The 14,577-nt window shown below is 41.6% G+C and overlaps 1 protein-coding gene across 1 annotated transcript; it reads left to right on the forward strand.

Annotated features, from left to right (window-relative positions):
* Window positions 1–8,701: 8,701 nt before the first annotated feature.
* On the forward strand, window positions 8,702–12,925 carry KLHL9 (kelch like family member 9). The gene is made up of 2 exons (XM_049620476.1): window positions 8,702–8,789; window positions 9,834–12,925. Exon 2 carries the CDS (start codon window positions 10,683–10,685, stop codon window positions 12,534–12,536), a length of 1,854 nt encoding a protein of 617 aa, XP_049476433.1. The 5' UTR covers window positions 8,702–8,789; window positions 9,834–10,682; the 3' UTR covers window positions 12,537–12,925.
* Window positions 12,926–14,577: the final 1,652 nt, after the last annotated feature.

A 14,577-nucleotide genomic window follows, 5' to 3' on the forward strand; every position in this document is an offset into this window, starting at 1 on the left:
TTTTTGACAGCACAAGCGGGGGAGGGTCAGAGAGAGAGGGAGACACAGAATCGGAAGCAGTCTCCAGGCTCTGAACCGTCTACACAGAGCCCGATGCGGGACTTGAACCCATAAACTGTGAGATCATGACCTGAGTCAAAGTCGGGTACTTAAACAACTTAGCCACCGAGGAGTCCCTATGATAAAACATTTTTAAATTATATTTTTATTATTAAAGGGACATCATGATTTGTCCTCAAAAAATACACATAATATGCCTGTAGGACAATGTGACAATCTGCATCAATATGCAGGGTAATTACAGGAATATAATGATATTTCATAGAATCCAAGTAAAGGTTAAACAGTAAAACTTGAGAAGAGGTAAGAACGACATAAACTCTAACAACCTCAGAACATTGTCGTTAATGTGACTTAGCTCCTAAGTTTAAGGTTGTGGCTTTCTTGAGTCAATTTTTTTTTAATTAGAGAGTGCTTTTTTTTTTTTTTAATTAGGTGAGCAGGGGAGAGAGGTGGGGGGGGGAGAGAGAGAGAGAGAGAGAGATTGTGAGAATCTTAAGTAGGGTCCACACTCAGCGTGGAGCCAAATCCCATGATGCTGGGATCATGACCTAAGCCAAAATCAAGAGTTGGACACTCAACCAAATGAGCCACCCAGACACCCATTGAGTCAAATTTTTTAAGAGTAGCTATCTGATTGGCAACAGCAATATAGCTTCCAGATCCTGACATCATAGCTGAAGGGCAGTTTTAGAAGAGCTGTGAAAACAGATAATGTGGCTACTCCATCCCACCCTTGGCTTCCCAATATCCACATCTTTCCCATTCCCTCTATTTCAACAATGCCCCATTCAGCGATCCCCTCTGTAACTGTAATGCCCTCAATCAGAGACAACTATCACATCCATAAATTGCTTCTAATAAACATCATAGGGCCACTGGTCCCCAAGTGTACTTTGCCCAGCACAGTCCTGTTGTGCCTTTTTGCAACTTGTGGACCAGGATGAAACTTTGAGTACGACCATCCAAAAGAAGCAAAAGGAAGAGAAAAAAACTTTTATAAGAAGGAATAATAAAGTAAAAGGGTAGTTTTTCCATTTTTGTACAATCAAGAAGAACAGATATCTTCTAGAGACCGAAGAGCTAATTGCTGCAAGTGGTGAGGAGGCAGTGATTGGATGGTAGAATATTCTTTTCTTCCCGTCACATTCTTTTTACTTATTCAGCTCCTCGGTCGGCCTTGTTTGTGTGGTCGTATATATATATTTTTTCATCACAAGATTCCTTTTAATGGTGTTAGGTGACCCACTCTCACATCCGGTGCATTTATACAGCTCAGCTTTTCTCTAATTATGAAACATGTTTTCATTATAAAAAATGTTTAACAGTATGTAAATAGTGGAAGACTGCCACCAAACTCCCTGTATAAAACACTATAAATAATTTGACATATATCTTTGTAGATCCATATTCTATACATATACATACATGTCAAGATTCAGCTTTTCTTCCCCTCCAGTTAACATGCGGTGTAGTCTTGGCCTCAGGAAGAGAACCCAGGAGGCTCCCCCCTTGTGTGCATCCCAACAAGTGCCCTCCTTAATGCCCATCACCCATTTACCCCACCCGCATCAATTCTGTTTGTTCCCTGTATTTAAGAGTCTCTTACGGTTTGCCTCCCTCTCTGTTTTTATCTTATTTTTCCTTCTTTCCCCCTATGATCATCTGTTAAGTTTTTTAAATTCCACATATGAGTGAAATCATATACTTGTCTTTCTCTGACTTTTTTTTAAATTTTTTTTTTTTTTAGCATTTATTTATTTTTGAGACAGAGAGAGACAAAGCATGAATGGGGGAGGGTCAGAGAGAGGGAGACACAGAATCTGAAACAGGCTCCAGGCTCTGAGCTGTCAGCACAGAGCCCGACGCGGGGCTCGAACTCACAGACCGCGAGATCATGACCTGGGCCGAAGTCGGCCACTTAACCGACTGAGCCACCCAGGCGCCCCGACTGACTTATTTTTCTTAGCATAATATACTCTCGTTCCATCTATGTTGTTGCAAATGGCGAGATTTCATATGTGTGTGTGTGTGTGTGTGTGTGTGTGTACAGTAACGTAATATATAGGGCAGAAGACTATGTGGAGTTTCTCTTCTCCTGGACTGTTCTGGTCTATGCAGACAACCATTTCTGAATACTGTATACCATGTTTTCCATAGGTCCCGGTAAGGCTGATGGAGGCTGGGGGCCTGATTCTACAAACCTATGAGAAGTCTTAGAGGGGCCCCCTCACATGGCCATCTGGCCTTCCTTTGCCATAGGTGAAGGTGTAGGGAAAGAGCTATCCAGTTTAGGGACTGAATTTCTTGTGATAATCTCTTCTCTCTGACCTGCTTGGGGGGTTCTTCCCAGGGACTCTGCAACCTTGGCGTGGAGTTTGTCCTTGAAACACAGGTAACTGAAGAGGGGAAAATGGACGTGGGAAGTGTAGGTCAAGTGAGGGGGTAGTGTTGAAAGACATGGTGGGGAGTAGGTTCTGGTAGCTTTGCATGCTCTGTGTCGAAAGTAAAAGGCAAGTGGTGGGGTGAGAATGATCCTTGAATATTATGGGATCCGGTGATAAATGGATTTGGAGGAAGAAAGGCACCCCTTGGTGGTGGTGATAAAATGGAAAGTGAGAGGTAAAATGGTCCAGTGGGCAGGGAGGGGTCAGAGATAAAGAGATCAGAGTTAACGCCCCAGTGGATCCCAAAGAGAACAGTCTTCCCCAGGTCCCACATGGGAAAGAATGCCTGCTTCCTTGGTGGCTGTAACTGCTCCAGAAAAGTAGCCTCAAAAAGGAACTTGTACAGGTCCCTGCAGGAGATGGGAGGTTCAGAGTACATCCGGGAGCAGAATGGGGACAGGTCAAGGTGCTACACAGCCCTTTACTGAGAAGGCCATCCTTGTCTAGACTCTCCTTGGTTTCTCTACTTTCGCAGATTAACATGTTCGATGTGAGAATAGTGTGATAAATGAGCTCTCTGACCAGTCATCCATACTCCCTCCAGGGAGTGTTTAGATATTATTTATTCACATCAGCAAAGATAACCCAGTCATCTGATGCAGCCAGTGTGATTTGAAACCTATTTTCCTTAACTGTTATTTGGTCTTGGTATATTTTTCAGTCACTGAATGCATGCATTCTAGGTGTTTTATCTTTGTTTTTTGTTTTTTGAGAGGGAGAATGTGAGCAGAGGAGGGGCAGAGAGAGGGAGAGAAAGAATCCCAAGCAGGCTCTGCGCTGACAGCCCAGAGCCCGAGGCGGGGCTTGAACTCATGAAGCAGGAGTTCACGACCTGAGCCGAAACCAAGAGTTGGACACTCAACCAACTGAGCCACCCAGGCACCCTACTAGGTGTTTTATCTTAATCACAAGGTTCTGTGTTTCACTCATAGCAACATACTTTTCGCTTGGGGAATCTACCAAGAAACAGATTTAACGCAAGGACAAACAGAAGGTTTCAGTGCGTTTTAATTAGGTGCTGTCATAGTGAACAGCAGGTAACAGTCATGAAAGTCATTCGTCAATACCCACTCTGAGATGAATCAAGTAAAGTCCTCTCCTTCAAGGGGCTCTCATCTTCCAGGAACAGGACACAACAAAAGAGGAATATAGGGTAATTAGTGCCGTAAAAACAGCCATGCAGCAACCGTAGGCATTCAGCGTTGTGAGTTAAGAACTCTGCCAAGGGATTAGTCTTCAGGGTTCAGTGAAGATGTGATAATTAGCTGGGCTTTTCACTAGGGGTGTCTAGGAAGTTTCCAGACAAACCTGGAGCAGGACTGCTCTCTTTTACTACTGTGTCAGAGTTAGAAAGGGATGTTGCAATCCTGATGCAAAGTTTTGATGAATAGATTTTCCTAATTATAAAGTCAAGAGATCTGGTATAAAAAATGAATTTGTGAAACTGGGAATTTACTATTAACTGAGAAATTTAATGCACCATCAAATATGAGATTGTCCTCAAAATACCTTTGCAGTTTTTACCCTCAGATTTTCAGGCCGTACCCACCTCCTAGCGTCAGACAGTACGAGGAGCGGGTCATTAATCAGGGGCCCTGAGTTTGCACACCAGGTTGGAGAAAGGAAACATTTTGCACCCTCTTGCTCTCACTATAGCTGCCTCAGGCCCAAAAGTGCCAGGCCCTGCTTAAAGGTGAAGACTCATCTTCTGTAATGAAAGCTATGGCATGAGGCTTATTCCTAATATGAGGATCAATTTCTGCTAGGAAAGAGCCTCTTATCAGTTCCAGAGGAAAATTCCCCCAAAGAGGCACATCTACACAGACCAGAAAAGCCTGCCCTCCACAGACTTGATGTCTGGCCCTGTCGTACTTGGCCATCTCGGGCTCTTCCTGCCAGAGCTTTATTAGCCCACACAGTGACTGCATCCTGCTTTCTGTTTCCTTTGAACTACATGGGCTGGCTGCCCTCATTCTTCAAACGTATTCGACATAAAAAAGGAAGACTTCTCTTACATAGGTTTTTTTACAAAATCTGGAAATATCATTCAACTATTTCTTTGTGTTCATCTGGGAAACCTTTCAGCCAGAAACCACAACAGAACAGGGAGCTGCTGTACTGAAAGGGCAGTGTGAGGAAGGGGAGCACGGGAGGAGGGCTCCCCGGTAAGTGACGAGCTGAATGAAGAAGGAAACTTGTGTGAAAATGGAGGTAAGGGAATAATAGATCCAGGAAAGGAGGGAGAGGTATCAGGTGCTGGAATCAGCAAAAGAATCAGGTACATCTTCCCCATCCTGGGCTAGGAGCCTCCTCCCAATTTCAGATACTGATGTAAGACGCTGACTGTGCTGACTGCACAGAAATCAAACACGTCTTTGATGCGATGCCCGCTTATTTTCTTCAGGTTTATTGCTAGAACTCAGCTGACTTGTCAGCTATCAAGAGAGAGATGGCATAGTTTCAAACCAGTTTATAGGAAAAGACATGTAATGGAGAAAATGAAGAAAATAGCTACCACTTATTAAGTGCTAACCCCAAGGAAGGGGTGGCTAAGAGCCTTTAAATGTACTTATGTCAGCTCTACAAATATTTTTTTACTCCATTTTCCATTTGAGAAAACCACAACTTGGGAAGCTGAGTAGTTTCTGAGCAGAAGGGGTGTTCCATGCAGAACCCTGCATAGAATCTGCAAGTTGAATCTCCCCTAGTGAGTTATGGGTGATTCTTTACGTTGGATTTCTGGTTTTTTAATCGATTTTTTTTTTTACTTGAAAAATTACTCTTTCTCTTTTTCCTTGGGCTTCTCTTTTTAGTGGTTACATTTGTACTTTCTGATGCTTTAATCTATTCTTTGTTCCCTACCTTAGATTTTTGTGAAAGAGAAATTCGCTAATGAAGCTTCATTTGCCCATCTGGTGAAGGAAGTTTCTCAGAATTTTATATTCACTGCAGGATGGTTATGGTAACATTATAAAATTTCATGATTTTTTAAAAAAATTTTTTAACGTTTTATTTATTTTTGAGACAGAGAGAGACAGAGCATGAACAGGGGAGGGGCAGAGAGAGGGGGAGACACAGAATGGAAGCAGGCTCCAGGCTCTGAGCCATCAGCCCAGAGCCCGACGCGGGGCTCGAACTCACGGACCGCGAGATCGTGACCTGAGCTGAAGTCGGACGCTCAACCGACTGAGCCACCCAGGCGCCCCTAAAATTTCATGATTTTTATAAGACCCATGCTGACCTCTGTAGAACAATTCAGAAGTTAATCAGGAAAGATAACCAAGCAAAAATATCGAAGAATAGAACAGGAAACATTTTTACATATCTAGCTTTACCAGACAAGGAATTAGATTATAATATAGTTACAACACATGTAAACATGGTGACAGTAAGGGAACTCAGGTGGCCAGAACAATGAAGAAAACAATCCCAGATATGGTCATATTATCAGTAGTAATTAAGTTTAGAATTAGATGTTAATACAGAAGAAAAGAGCTTTCCAGTAAATGGTAATGGGATAAATGCCTGGCAATCTAGACACATTGATTTAGATGCTCCTCTCAAATCATAGATAAAAATAAACAAAATTCTAATGGAATATAGAAAAAAATGTGAAGGGGGGCACCTGGGTGGCTCAGTTGGTTGAGCATCTGACCCTTGATTTCAGCTCAGGTCATGATCTCGAGGTTCCTGAGTTCGCCTCGCATCGGGCTCCACAAGGATGGTGCAGAGCCTGCTTGGGATTCTCTCTCTTCCCTCTCTCTCTGCCTCTCTCTCTTCTCTGACCCTCCCCCACTTGTGCACACGTGTGGTCTCTCCCAAAATAAATAGACTTCAAAAAAAAAAAGAAGAAGAAGAAAGAAATGTGAAGTATTTAAAACATAAATGGGAACTGATAATTCATAAGATCTATGGAGGAATGAGGACGGAGAGTACTGGTGTTCTACACATTCAACACACCGGCACTCAGAGAAAATATAAAGAAAATGGGCTGTTATTTGTAAATATGAAACTGACAAAGAGGTACATTATAGGACTGTAGCCACAATCTGCATGAGGTTTATACCCACTTTTCAGAAGTAAGGATATATAAAAACAAAATTCATCAGGACAGTACAAAACTAGTTAATGTCATAAAATGAAACCCAAATAAAGAGAACTAAAACTAGCAAACAAAGCAAATGAAAGAACATTCTAGCCCACGAGTACATAAACATGATTGAACAGTGATGCCTGACATTTTAGACTATTAAATAAGCAATTATTTAAAAGAAATAAAATATTGATTTTATACGCTTGGTGCCACTACACCCATTCCTGGAACTCTATCCCCCAAAATGTTTGTAAAAAGGTTGCACCTGATTTTGAAAAATTTTTAATTTATCTTTTTATTATCCCAATTTTTTTCCTTTCAGGTCCTTCCCTATTTCTCTTCTTTCCTTCACAGATAAACCTTCTCAAGAAAAGTTTCTATCCACTCTGTCTCCAATACCTCTTATCTTATTTACCCTCAGTCAATAGTTTCTATCCACTCTGTCTCCAATACCTCTTATCTTATTTACCCTCAGTCAATACACTCTGATCTGGATTCTGGGGCACGAATTCTGCCAAACCTCACTTTCCCTGAAGACAAGACATCACCTTTTGACATATCTCTTGCCTTAAACACCTCTCATCACCCTTGTCTCCTGCTTGTCCTCCTATTGTGCTGCCTCCATTCCAGTGTCGTTCTCAGGCTCCTTATTCTCTTCCCCCATGAAATTGTGAAGGTCCCTACGGTTCAATTTGTGGTAGGCTTTCTATTTTCTATGTCTAAAAGACCTTATTCATTCCTTAGCATTTAGGGACCAGGTATACTTCAGCTCCCAAGTTAACATTTCTAGCCATAGCACTCTGCAAATTCTAGAACTGTGCAACAGATACCAGGGCTTAGTATTTTTGCATCCTCCAGTTTCTGGTGATAGATGCTACTTTTCTTTTGCTTTCTGTGTTAGTCTATAATGTAGTTGAAATTAATTAACTGATTGCTTAAGACTTTCATGTTTCCTTCCAACAAAAAGGAAAAGTTCCAAGAGGGATGGCACTTGGTTTTCTTTATTCAGCTTTTTATCTTGAAGGCAGGCATAGCGCCTATGATTTAGAGACTTAAGTATTACATGTAGTTTGGATGAAATGAATGGATGAACTGTACCTTTAATTAAGCTACAAAAACAGTCTTGGTATTTATTTATTAAAAATAAACCAATACAAAAAGATTTGAAAGTAAAACTTTAAACAGAACAAAGAGAATAATTTAAAAATATAAAGGTGACCACTGTATAACTAGTACGATGTACAGGTGAGCATAACAGCATACAAGCAAAAATATTGAAAACAATAAATACAATAAAATAGGTAAGTACATGAATAAAGTCATTTATGATGGGCTGGTGCCTCCTATGAACTGGGTGTTTTGACTTTATAGTTGCTTAATACTATCAATAAATGTGACACATTTGATTTATTTCATGATGAAATCTTTCAAAATGACTAAACATGTGGGAGTATGATGAAGTGTATCTGTCCATAGTAATTGTTTTTACTAAATGTTCATTTATGTATTTTGAGGCAGGGGGAGTGCATGTGAGATCTGGGGAGGGGCAGAGAGAAAGAGAGAATCCCAAGCAGGCTCTGTGCTGTCAGCAGACAATCAGACACAGGGATTAATCTCATGAACCTTGAGATCATGACCTAAGCTGAAATCAAGAGTCTTGACGCTTATCCAATTGAGCCACCCAAGCACCTCCATACTAATTGTTTTATTAAGAGCACAGGTCTGGGGCACCTGGGTGGCACAGTTGGTTAAGAGACCCACTCTTGATTTCAGCTCAGGTCATGATCCCAGGGTCATGGAATCGAGCCCCACATTGGGTTCTGCACTGTGTGTGGAGCCTGCTTAAAGATTCTTTCTCTCTCCCTCTGCCCCTCTACCCTACTAGCTCTCTCCTCTTTCTCTAAATAAATAAACAAACAAATAAAAGAGCATAGGTCTGTTTCCTTAGCTCTTAATCATTCTTGCAAACTTGATAATAAAGAGATCTCATCATTTCTTGCTCTGACAGCTGTCAAAATAGTAGCTCTATTCTTCCTTTTTCAGATAGAGACTGATTCCTTAGAAGTCCTTCTTCACAGCCAGTATGGAGTCTTCATTGCTCAGGGGAGTCTTTCTATCGCCAACTCCTGCACCAAGCAGGTTTCCAAGACTTCCCAATGCTGATGAAGTCCAGTAAAGAATATTTTCAGGTCAGTCTCAATCCAACCAACCTCTTATGCTGAACATGTTTAAGATATGCTGGAGCATCTGGTGGAGGCCACTGGCAGTCTGAACCCTCTGGAACTTGCTGCCATCTACTGAAACAAAAGAAAACGATTGGAACCAGCTAACTGTCCATCAGTAGGGGATTGGTTAAATAATTTATGATACAACCATTTATAGGGAAACAATATAAAGTTCTCTATTTACAAATATGGGAAGATCTCCAAGTGAAAAAAAAAGTAGGTGCAGAACAGTGACTATAGGTTGCTATCTTTTACATGAAAATAGAGTATAATAAAATGTTATATTCTTACTAGTTCGCATATGCATAAAGAAACTAGACAGATTTAAAAGACATGAATCCCTTCAGACTGTGGAAAGTGTTGGAAGAAATTGTGTCACAATGTACATTTATTCATATGCCAAAATTTAAGTTTACTACGAAAGAAATTCAAGTTAATAAAAATATTCATAAAGGGAAAAATAAATAGAGGGGAAATGCACAAACATTGCTGGTGACCACATTTTGGGAACATTTTTACATGTCTTGAGTCCCATCCTTAGGATTTATCCAAAAACGGGGGAAAGTTTTGTGCCTAGATTTTATAAGTTTATTAGAGACTATAAAAGAATGAAGTACAAGAAGTTATATATATTCAGGAGCAAATAATGGGCAAAGGAAACTATAGTATGTATATTCATTGGAAAGTTGTATAGCCACGTAAAGATGTGTGAGCGGGAAACAATTACTGATGATGGAATTGCATTTTGAGGACAAAATTTAGGCTACGTTATTCACATAGCGGGGTCACAGTTTGGTTACTGAGAGACACACGATGTATGTTTCAAGTGATTAGTAATTTGAAAATATGAACCCAAGTTATAATTGAGGTGTTATGTTGTGCCGGATAGAAATCACAGCTAACGTGCTTTATTGAGGCACAGTGTTAAGCATCTTCCTCCTCCGCCCTCTCTACTGCCCCATTTCTTTTCAATTCATACAAAAGCCGCATTTCATTGTTATTCCAAAGGCAGAAGCCAGGAAGTACAAATCTTAAAGAAAAAGTACGAATTGAGGAGGAGAGCTCGGAGGCCGCGACACGTTTATACCACACGCGCAGCGTAACATACCTGCACCCGTTCCGGCCCATTGAATCCCACCCCCGCAGCGACCCCGAGAGGCCCTGCTCGCGCCCACACCACACCCCTCCTCCTCCCCAACCCCCGCCCTTTGCGTCTCCCCCGTCCTTCCTCCCCATCCCCCATACGTCAGCCCACTGACGAGGTCGGACGGCTGCGCAGCCGCAGTAGCTGCCGCGGCCGCTCCTAGCCCTGGGGATCCTGGGACGAGGCCTTTCCGGAAGGAGCGGCTCGGCGTCCGGGGCTAGGCCCTTGTTCCAGGCCCGGGCTCAAGCCAGGCCCTCGTTCCAGGCCCTCGTCCTAACACCGCTCTCCGTAGCCGCCGCGACGCTCTGGTGACAGCGGAGGGCGCCGCGGGCCGCTCGCTGAGGTGGCCGGCCTCGCCGCCAAGCGAGCCGCAGTACGTGGCGGCGCCTCCCCCTTGGCCCGGAGCGGAACTGCTGGAGGAGCGGCAGCGCAGGCCGGACGGACCAGGTGAACCGGGTCACTTAACAGCTTTCTGGTGATGAATCATCTGCATGATAGTCAGATTTGAGGTCCACAGCCCTTTGTGGTCCTGCTATCGGACAGTTTTCAGTGGATGACTGACTGGTGTGATCTGAGGGGTGCCGCAGGGACTGCTTGCCCTTGATAAGGAAAGCGAGCTCCCCGGCTCTTTGGACAGCCTCGTTTCCTTGAAAGCTTTCAGATTATAACTTCTTTCTCCGGCACAGATCTGTGCAAAAGGAAGGCTTTCACACATGAAAGTGTCTCTTGGTAACGGCGAAATGGGCGTCTCCGCCCATTTGCAGCCTTGCAAGGCAGGAACCACACGTTTTTTTACCAGCAATACTCACAGTTCGGTGGTATTGCAAGGCTTTGATCAGCTTAGAATAGAAGGATTGCTTTGCGATGTGACACTGGTACCGGGTGATGGAGATGAAATCTTCCCCGTTCACAGAGCTATGATGGCGTCTGCTAGCGATTATTTCAAGGCTATGTTCACGGGTGGAATGAAAGAACAAGATCTAATGTGCATTAAGCTTCATGGGGTGAACAAGGTTGGTCTGAAGAAAATAATTGATTTTATTTATACTGCAAAACTTTCTCTTAATATGGACAACCTTCAGGACACTCTTGAAGCTGCCAGCTTTTTACAAATCTTACCTGTTTTGGACTTCTGTAAAGTATTTCTTATTTCGGGAGTCTCTTTAGATAACTGCGTTGAAGTTGGACGAATTGCTAACACCTACAATCTCATAGAAGTGGATAAGTATGTCAATAATTTCATCCTGAAGAATTTTCCTGCATTATTGAGTACTGGAGAGTTTCTAAAACTCCCTTTTGAACGGCTTGCCTTTGTGCTTTCCAGTAATAGTCTTAAGCACTGTACTGAACTTGAGCTCTTCAAGGCTGCCTGTCGCTGGCTAAGGTTGGAAGATCCTCGGATGGATTATGCTGCAAAATTAATGAAGAATATTCGATTTCCATTGATGACACCACAGGATCTCATCAATTACGTGCAGACAGTAGATTTCATGAGAACAGACAATACCTGTGTGAATTTGCTTTTAGAAGCTAGCAATTACCAAATGATGCCATACATGCAGCCAGTGATGCAGTCAGATAGAACTGCCATTCGATCTGACTCGACGCACTTGGTCACATTAGGAGGAGTTTTGAGGCAGCAGCTGGTTGTCAGTAAAGAACTGCGGATGTATGACGAAAGGGCACAAGAATGGAGATCTTTAGCCCCCATGGATGCTCCTCGTTACCAGCATGGTATTGCTGTCATTGGAAACTTTCTTTATGTAGTTGGTGGTCAAAGTAATTATGACACGAAAGGAAAGACTGCTGTCGATACAGTTTTCAGATTTGATCCTCGGTATAACAAATGGATGCAGGTTGCATCTTTAAACGAAAAGCGCACATTCTTCCACTTGAGTGCTCTCAAGGGACATTTATATGCTGTTGGTGGGCGCAGTGCAGCTGGTGAGCTGGCCACAGTAGAATGTTACAACCCAAGGATGAATGAGTGGAGCTATGTTGCAAAGATGAGTGAACCGCACTATGGCCATGCCGGAACAGTGTATGGAGGCTTAATGTATATTTCAGGAGGAATTACTCATGACACTTTCCAAAATGAGCTTATGTGTTTTGACCCAGATACAGACAAATGGGCACAGAAGGCTCCAATGACTACAGTCAGAGGTCTGCACTGCATGTGTACAGTTGGAGACAAGCTCTATGTCATTGGTGGCAATCACTTCAGAGGAACAAGCGATTATGATGATGTTCTAAGCTGTGAATACTATTCACCAACCCTGGACCAGTGGACTCCAATTGCTGCTATGTTAAGAGGTCAAAGTGATGTTGGAGTTGCCGTCTTTGAAAATAAAATCTATGTTGTAGGTGGATATTCTTGGAATAATCGTTGTATGGTAGAAATTGTCCAGAAATATGACCCAGAGAAGGATGAGTGGCATAAAGTTTTTGACCTTCCAGAGTCTCTTGGTGGCATTCGAGCTTGTACTCTCACAGTTTTTCCACCTGAGGAAAACCCTGGGTCACCTTCTAGAGAATCACCTCTTTCAGCACCTTCAGATCATTCTTAGGACTAAAATGTAATACCTTTACAGCGCATCATGGATGATCTCACACTTCCCCTTCAGTTGTTATCTTCTTACAGCGATTGGTACAGTTAATTAGATAAGTGGTAACTGATGTTATTTGTATTGTTTGGCTTAGTGTGTTTATCATATGGTTAACAAATGTATTGTGAAAATGTATTCAACATAGCCAGCTGTTTTAACAGATGTAAGAAGATAGGTAGGGAACTGTTTTAGATGTCTTTGTGGTGTTGTGTAAGTTAAATTGTAGGTGATCGTAGTAAATGTGTAACTGTGTTCATTATGCTTCAAAGTGGAGAGTTTTCATCTTTGACTTCAAAACATCAAAGGGAGGCTGCCTGCTCTAACCTAAAATAAAAGGTCGCCAAATATTACCTACGTCCCTTTTTTCATATAGTTTTTGACATCGTTGCCAATTCACCAGATCGTGTGAGTGCATTCAGAATACGTGAAGTTTCTTAGAAATAAACAGTAAAGCCCTAAGCCAGGGTTTTGTATTTCTCTCTGGAGAGGGAAAGGGAGAGAGAAAATATAAGGTCGTGTGTGCACACACACGCATACATACATGTGTATATACATTCGTATGTCCACACATAGGCACATCTGATTTTTAAGTTGATACTTCATCTGTAGGGAAATTGTTTTTAAATTAATTTTTTGTTCTACCTAGCAGCTATTTATATTCAAATGGGAATTCAGTACCAGAGAATAAGTGTCTGTAGAGTCATACTACATTGAGACAGATAAGGGCTACAACATATTAAATTGACCACCAAATTTGTCATTTGACTAAATTGTCACTTCAGATGAAACTTCTTTTACTTCTTCTGCTTGTGAATTCTGTGGAGTTGCTTTTATACAGGTTATTTAGCAAAGTTCAGGTTTCTGAGAATTGGTTTAGCTGAGTAAATGTAAGCTGTGCTATTTTCTACCTTTTTATTCGGTAAAACTTACATGAAGACAGCTGAGAAAGGAATATGCTGAACAAAACTATAGGATTTTAAGTTCGGTTTCCCAACTCAGTCATTCTAACATGATCATTTGATTTGGGGTGGTTGCTCCAGCTTTGTGTGATCTGCCTCAAGGCTGTGATTTGAGCAGGAGAGATACAGTCAGTTCTGCGTCGAAACAGAATAATGTCCTTTTGGCTATGTCTAAAGAACAGGACCAACTTCAGATTCCCTAAGAAGCCAGCTACAGAAAGCTTAGGACTCTGCTGTCTTTCAGGCAGTACTAAAGTCCATGTTCAGCCTTTAAAATACCAAGGGCATCCCACCTGGTTGCGAATCACATGGGGAGATCCTAGTGAGACTTTTTCAGCAAAAGGAGTCCTCTTTATGTAGTGAGTGATTCTGGAGAGGTACTTTCCTAGAATAATTGCCTACCTGAAGAAAAAATTTACATATGTACTTTGACATACATATGAATATGTATATCCCTACACTTGGGAAGTTGTCATAGTATAAACCAGGAACAATCTTTTTATTGACAATCCCATAATAAAACTCAGGAACCAAGACAAGAGGAATTGGCTTCCAGGGATCTGAACCTTACTGCCCATACAAGTGTTGATTCATTTTAATGCTTTTTATGATTTCTGCATTGGCAGAAAATTTCATACTTTCTATGTTTTTTTAAATGACTAATTTTTTATTACTAAAAGTAGCACATTGAGTACATTTAGAAAATAGAAAAAGTAGAAATTGATGTAAACTTTGTGCATTGAATAAGCAAGAAATGGCATCCCAATCATTTCTTTATTAATAAGGTTAAATATTTGTGCGGTTTCTTTTGAGTAGCTGTGTTTCCTGTGTTTGAATGTTCATGTCTTTTACCCTTGTGATGATACCTATTGGAGTTGCTTTGTTTTTTCATACCAAGTTATAGGCTCTCTATATAATAAATGTAATTTAACTGGCATTTGCTTGCATCGATTTCATTTTCTCAATCTATTACAGTTTTACAAAGGCAGGGCCATTTAGTTAATTTTTGAGGTAAAATTTGTCCATCCTTTTTTTTTTTTTTT

This window comes from Panthera uncia, chromosome D4 (assembly GCF_023721935.1).
Source record: "Panthera uncia isolate 11264 chromosome D4, Puncia_PCG_1.0, whole genome shotgun sequence".
In the NCBI taxonomy this organism is placed as follows: domain Eukaryota; kingdom Metazoa; phylum Chordata; class Mammalia; order Carnivora; family Felidae; genus Panthera; species Panthera uncia.

Excerpts from the sequence above, each read along its gene's own strand:
- KLHL9 (XM_049620476.1), top strand. The coding sequence starts at position 10,683 with ATGAAAGTGTCTCTTGGTAACGGCGAAATGGGCGTCTCCGCCCATTTG.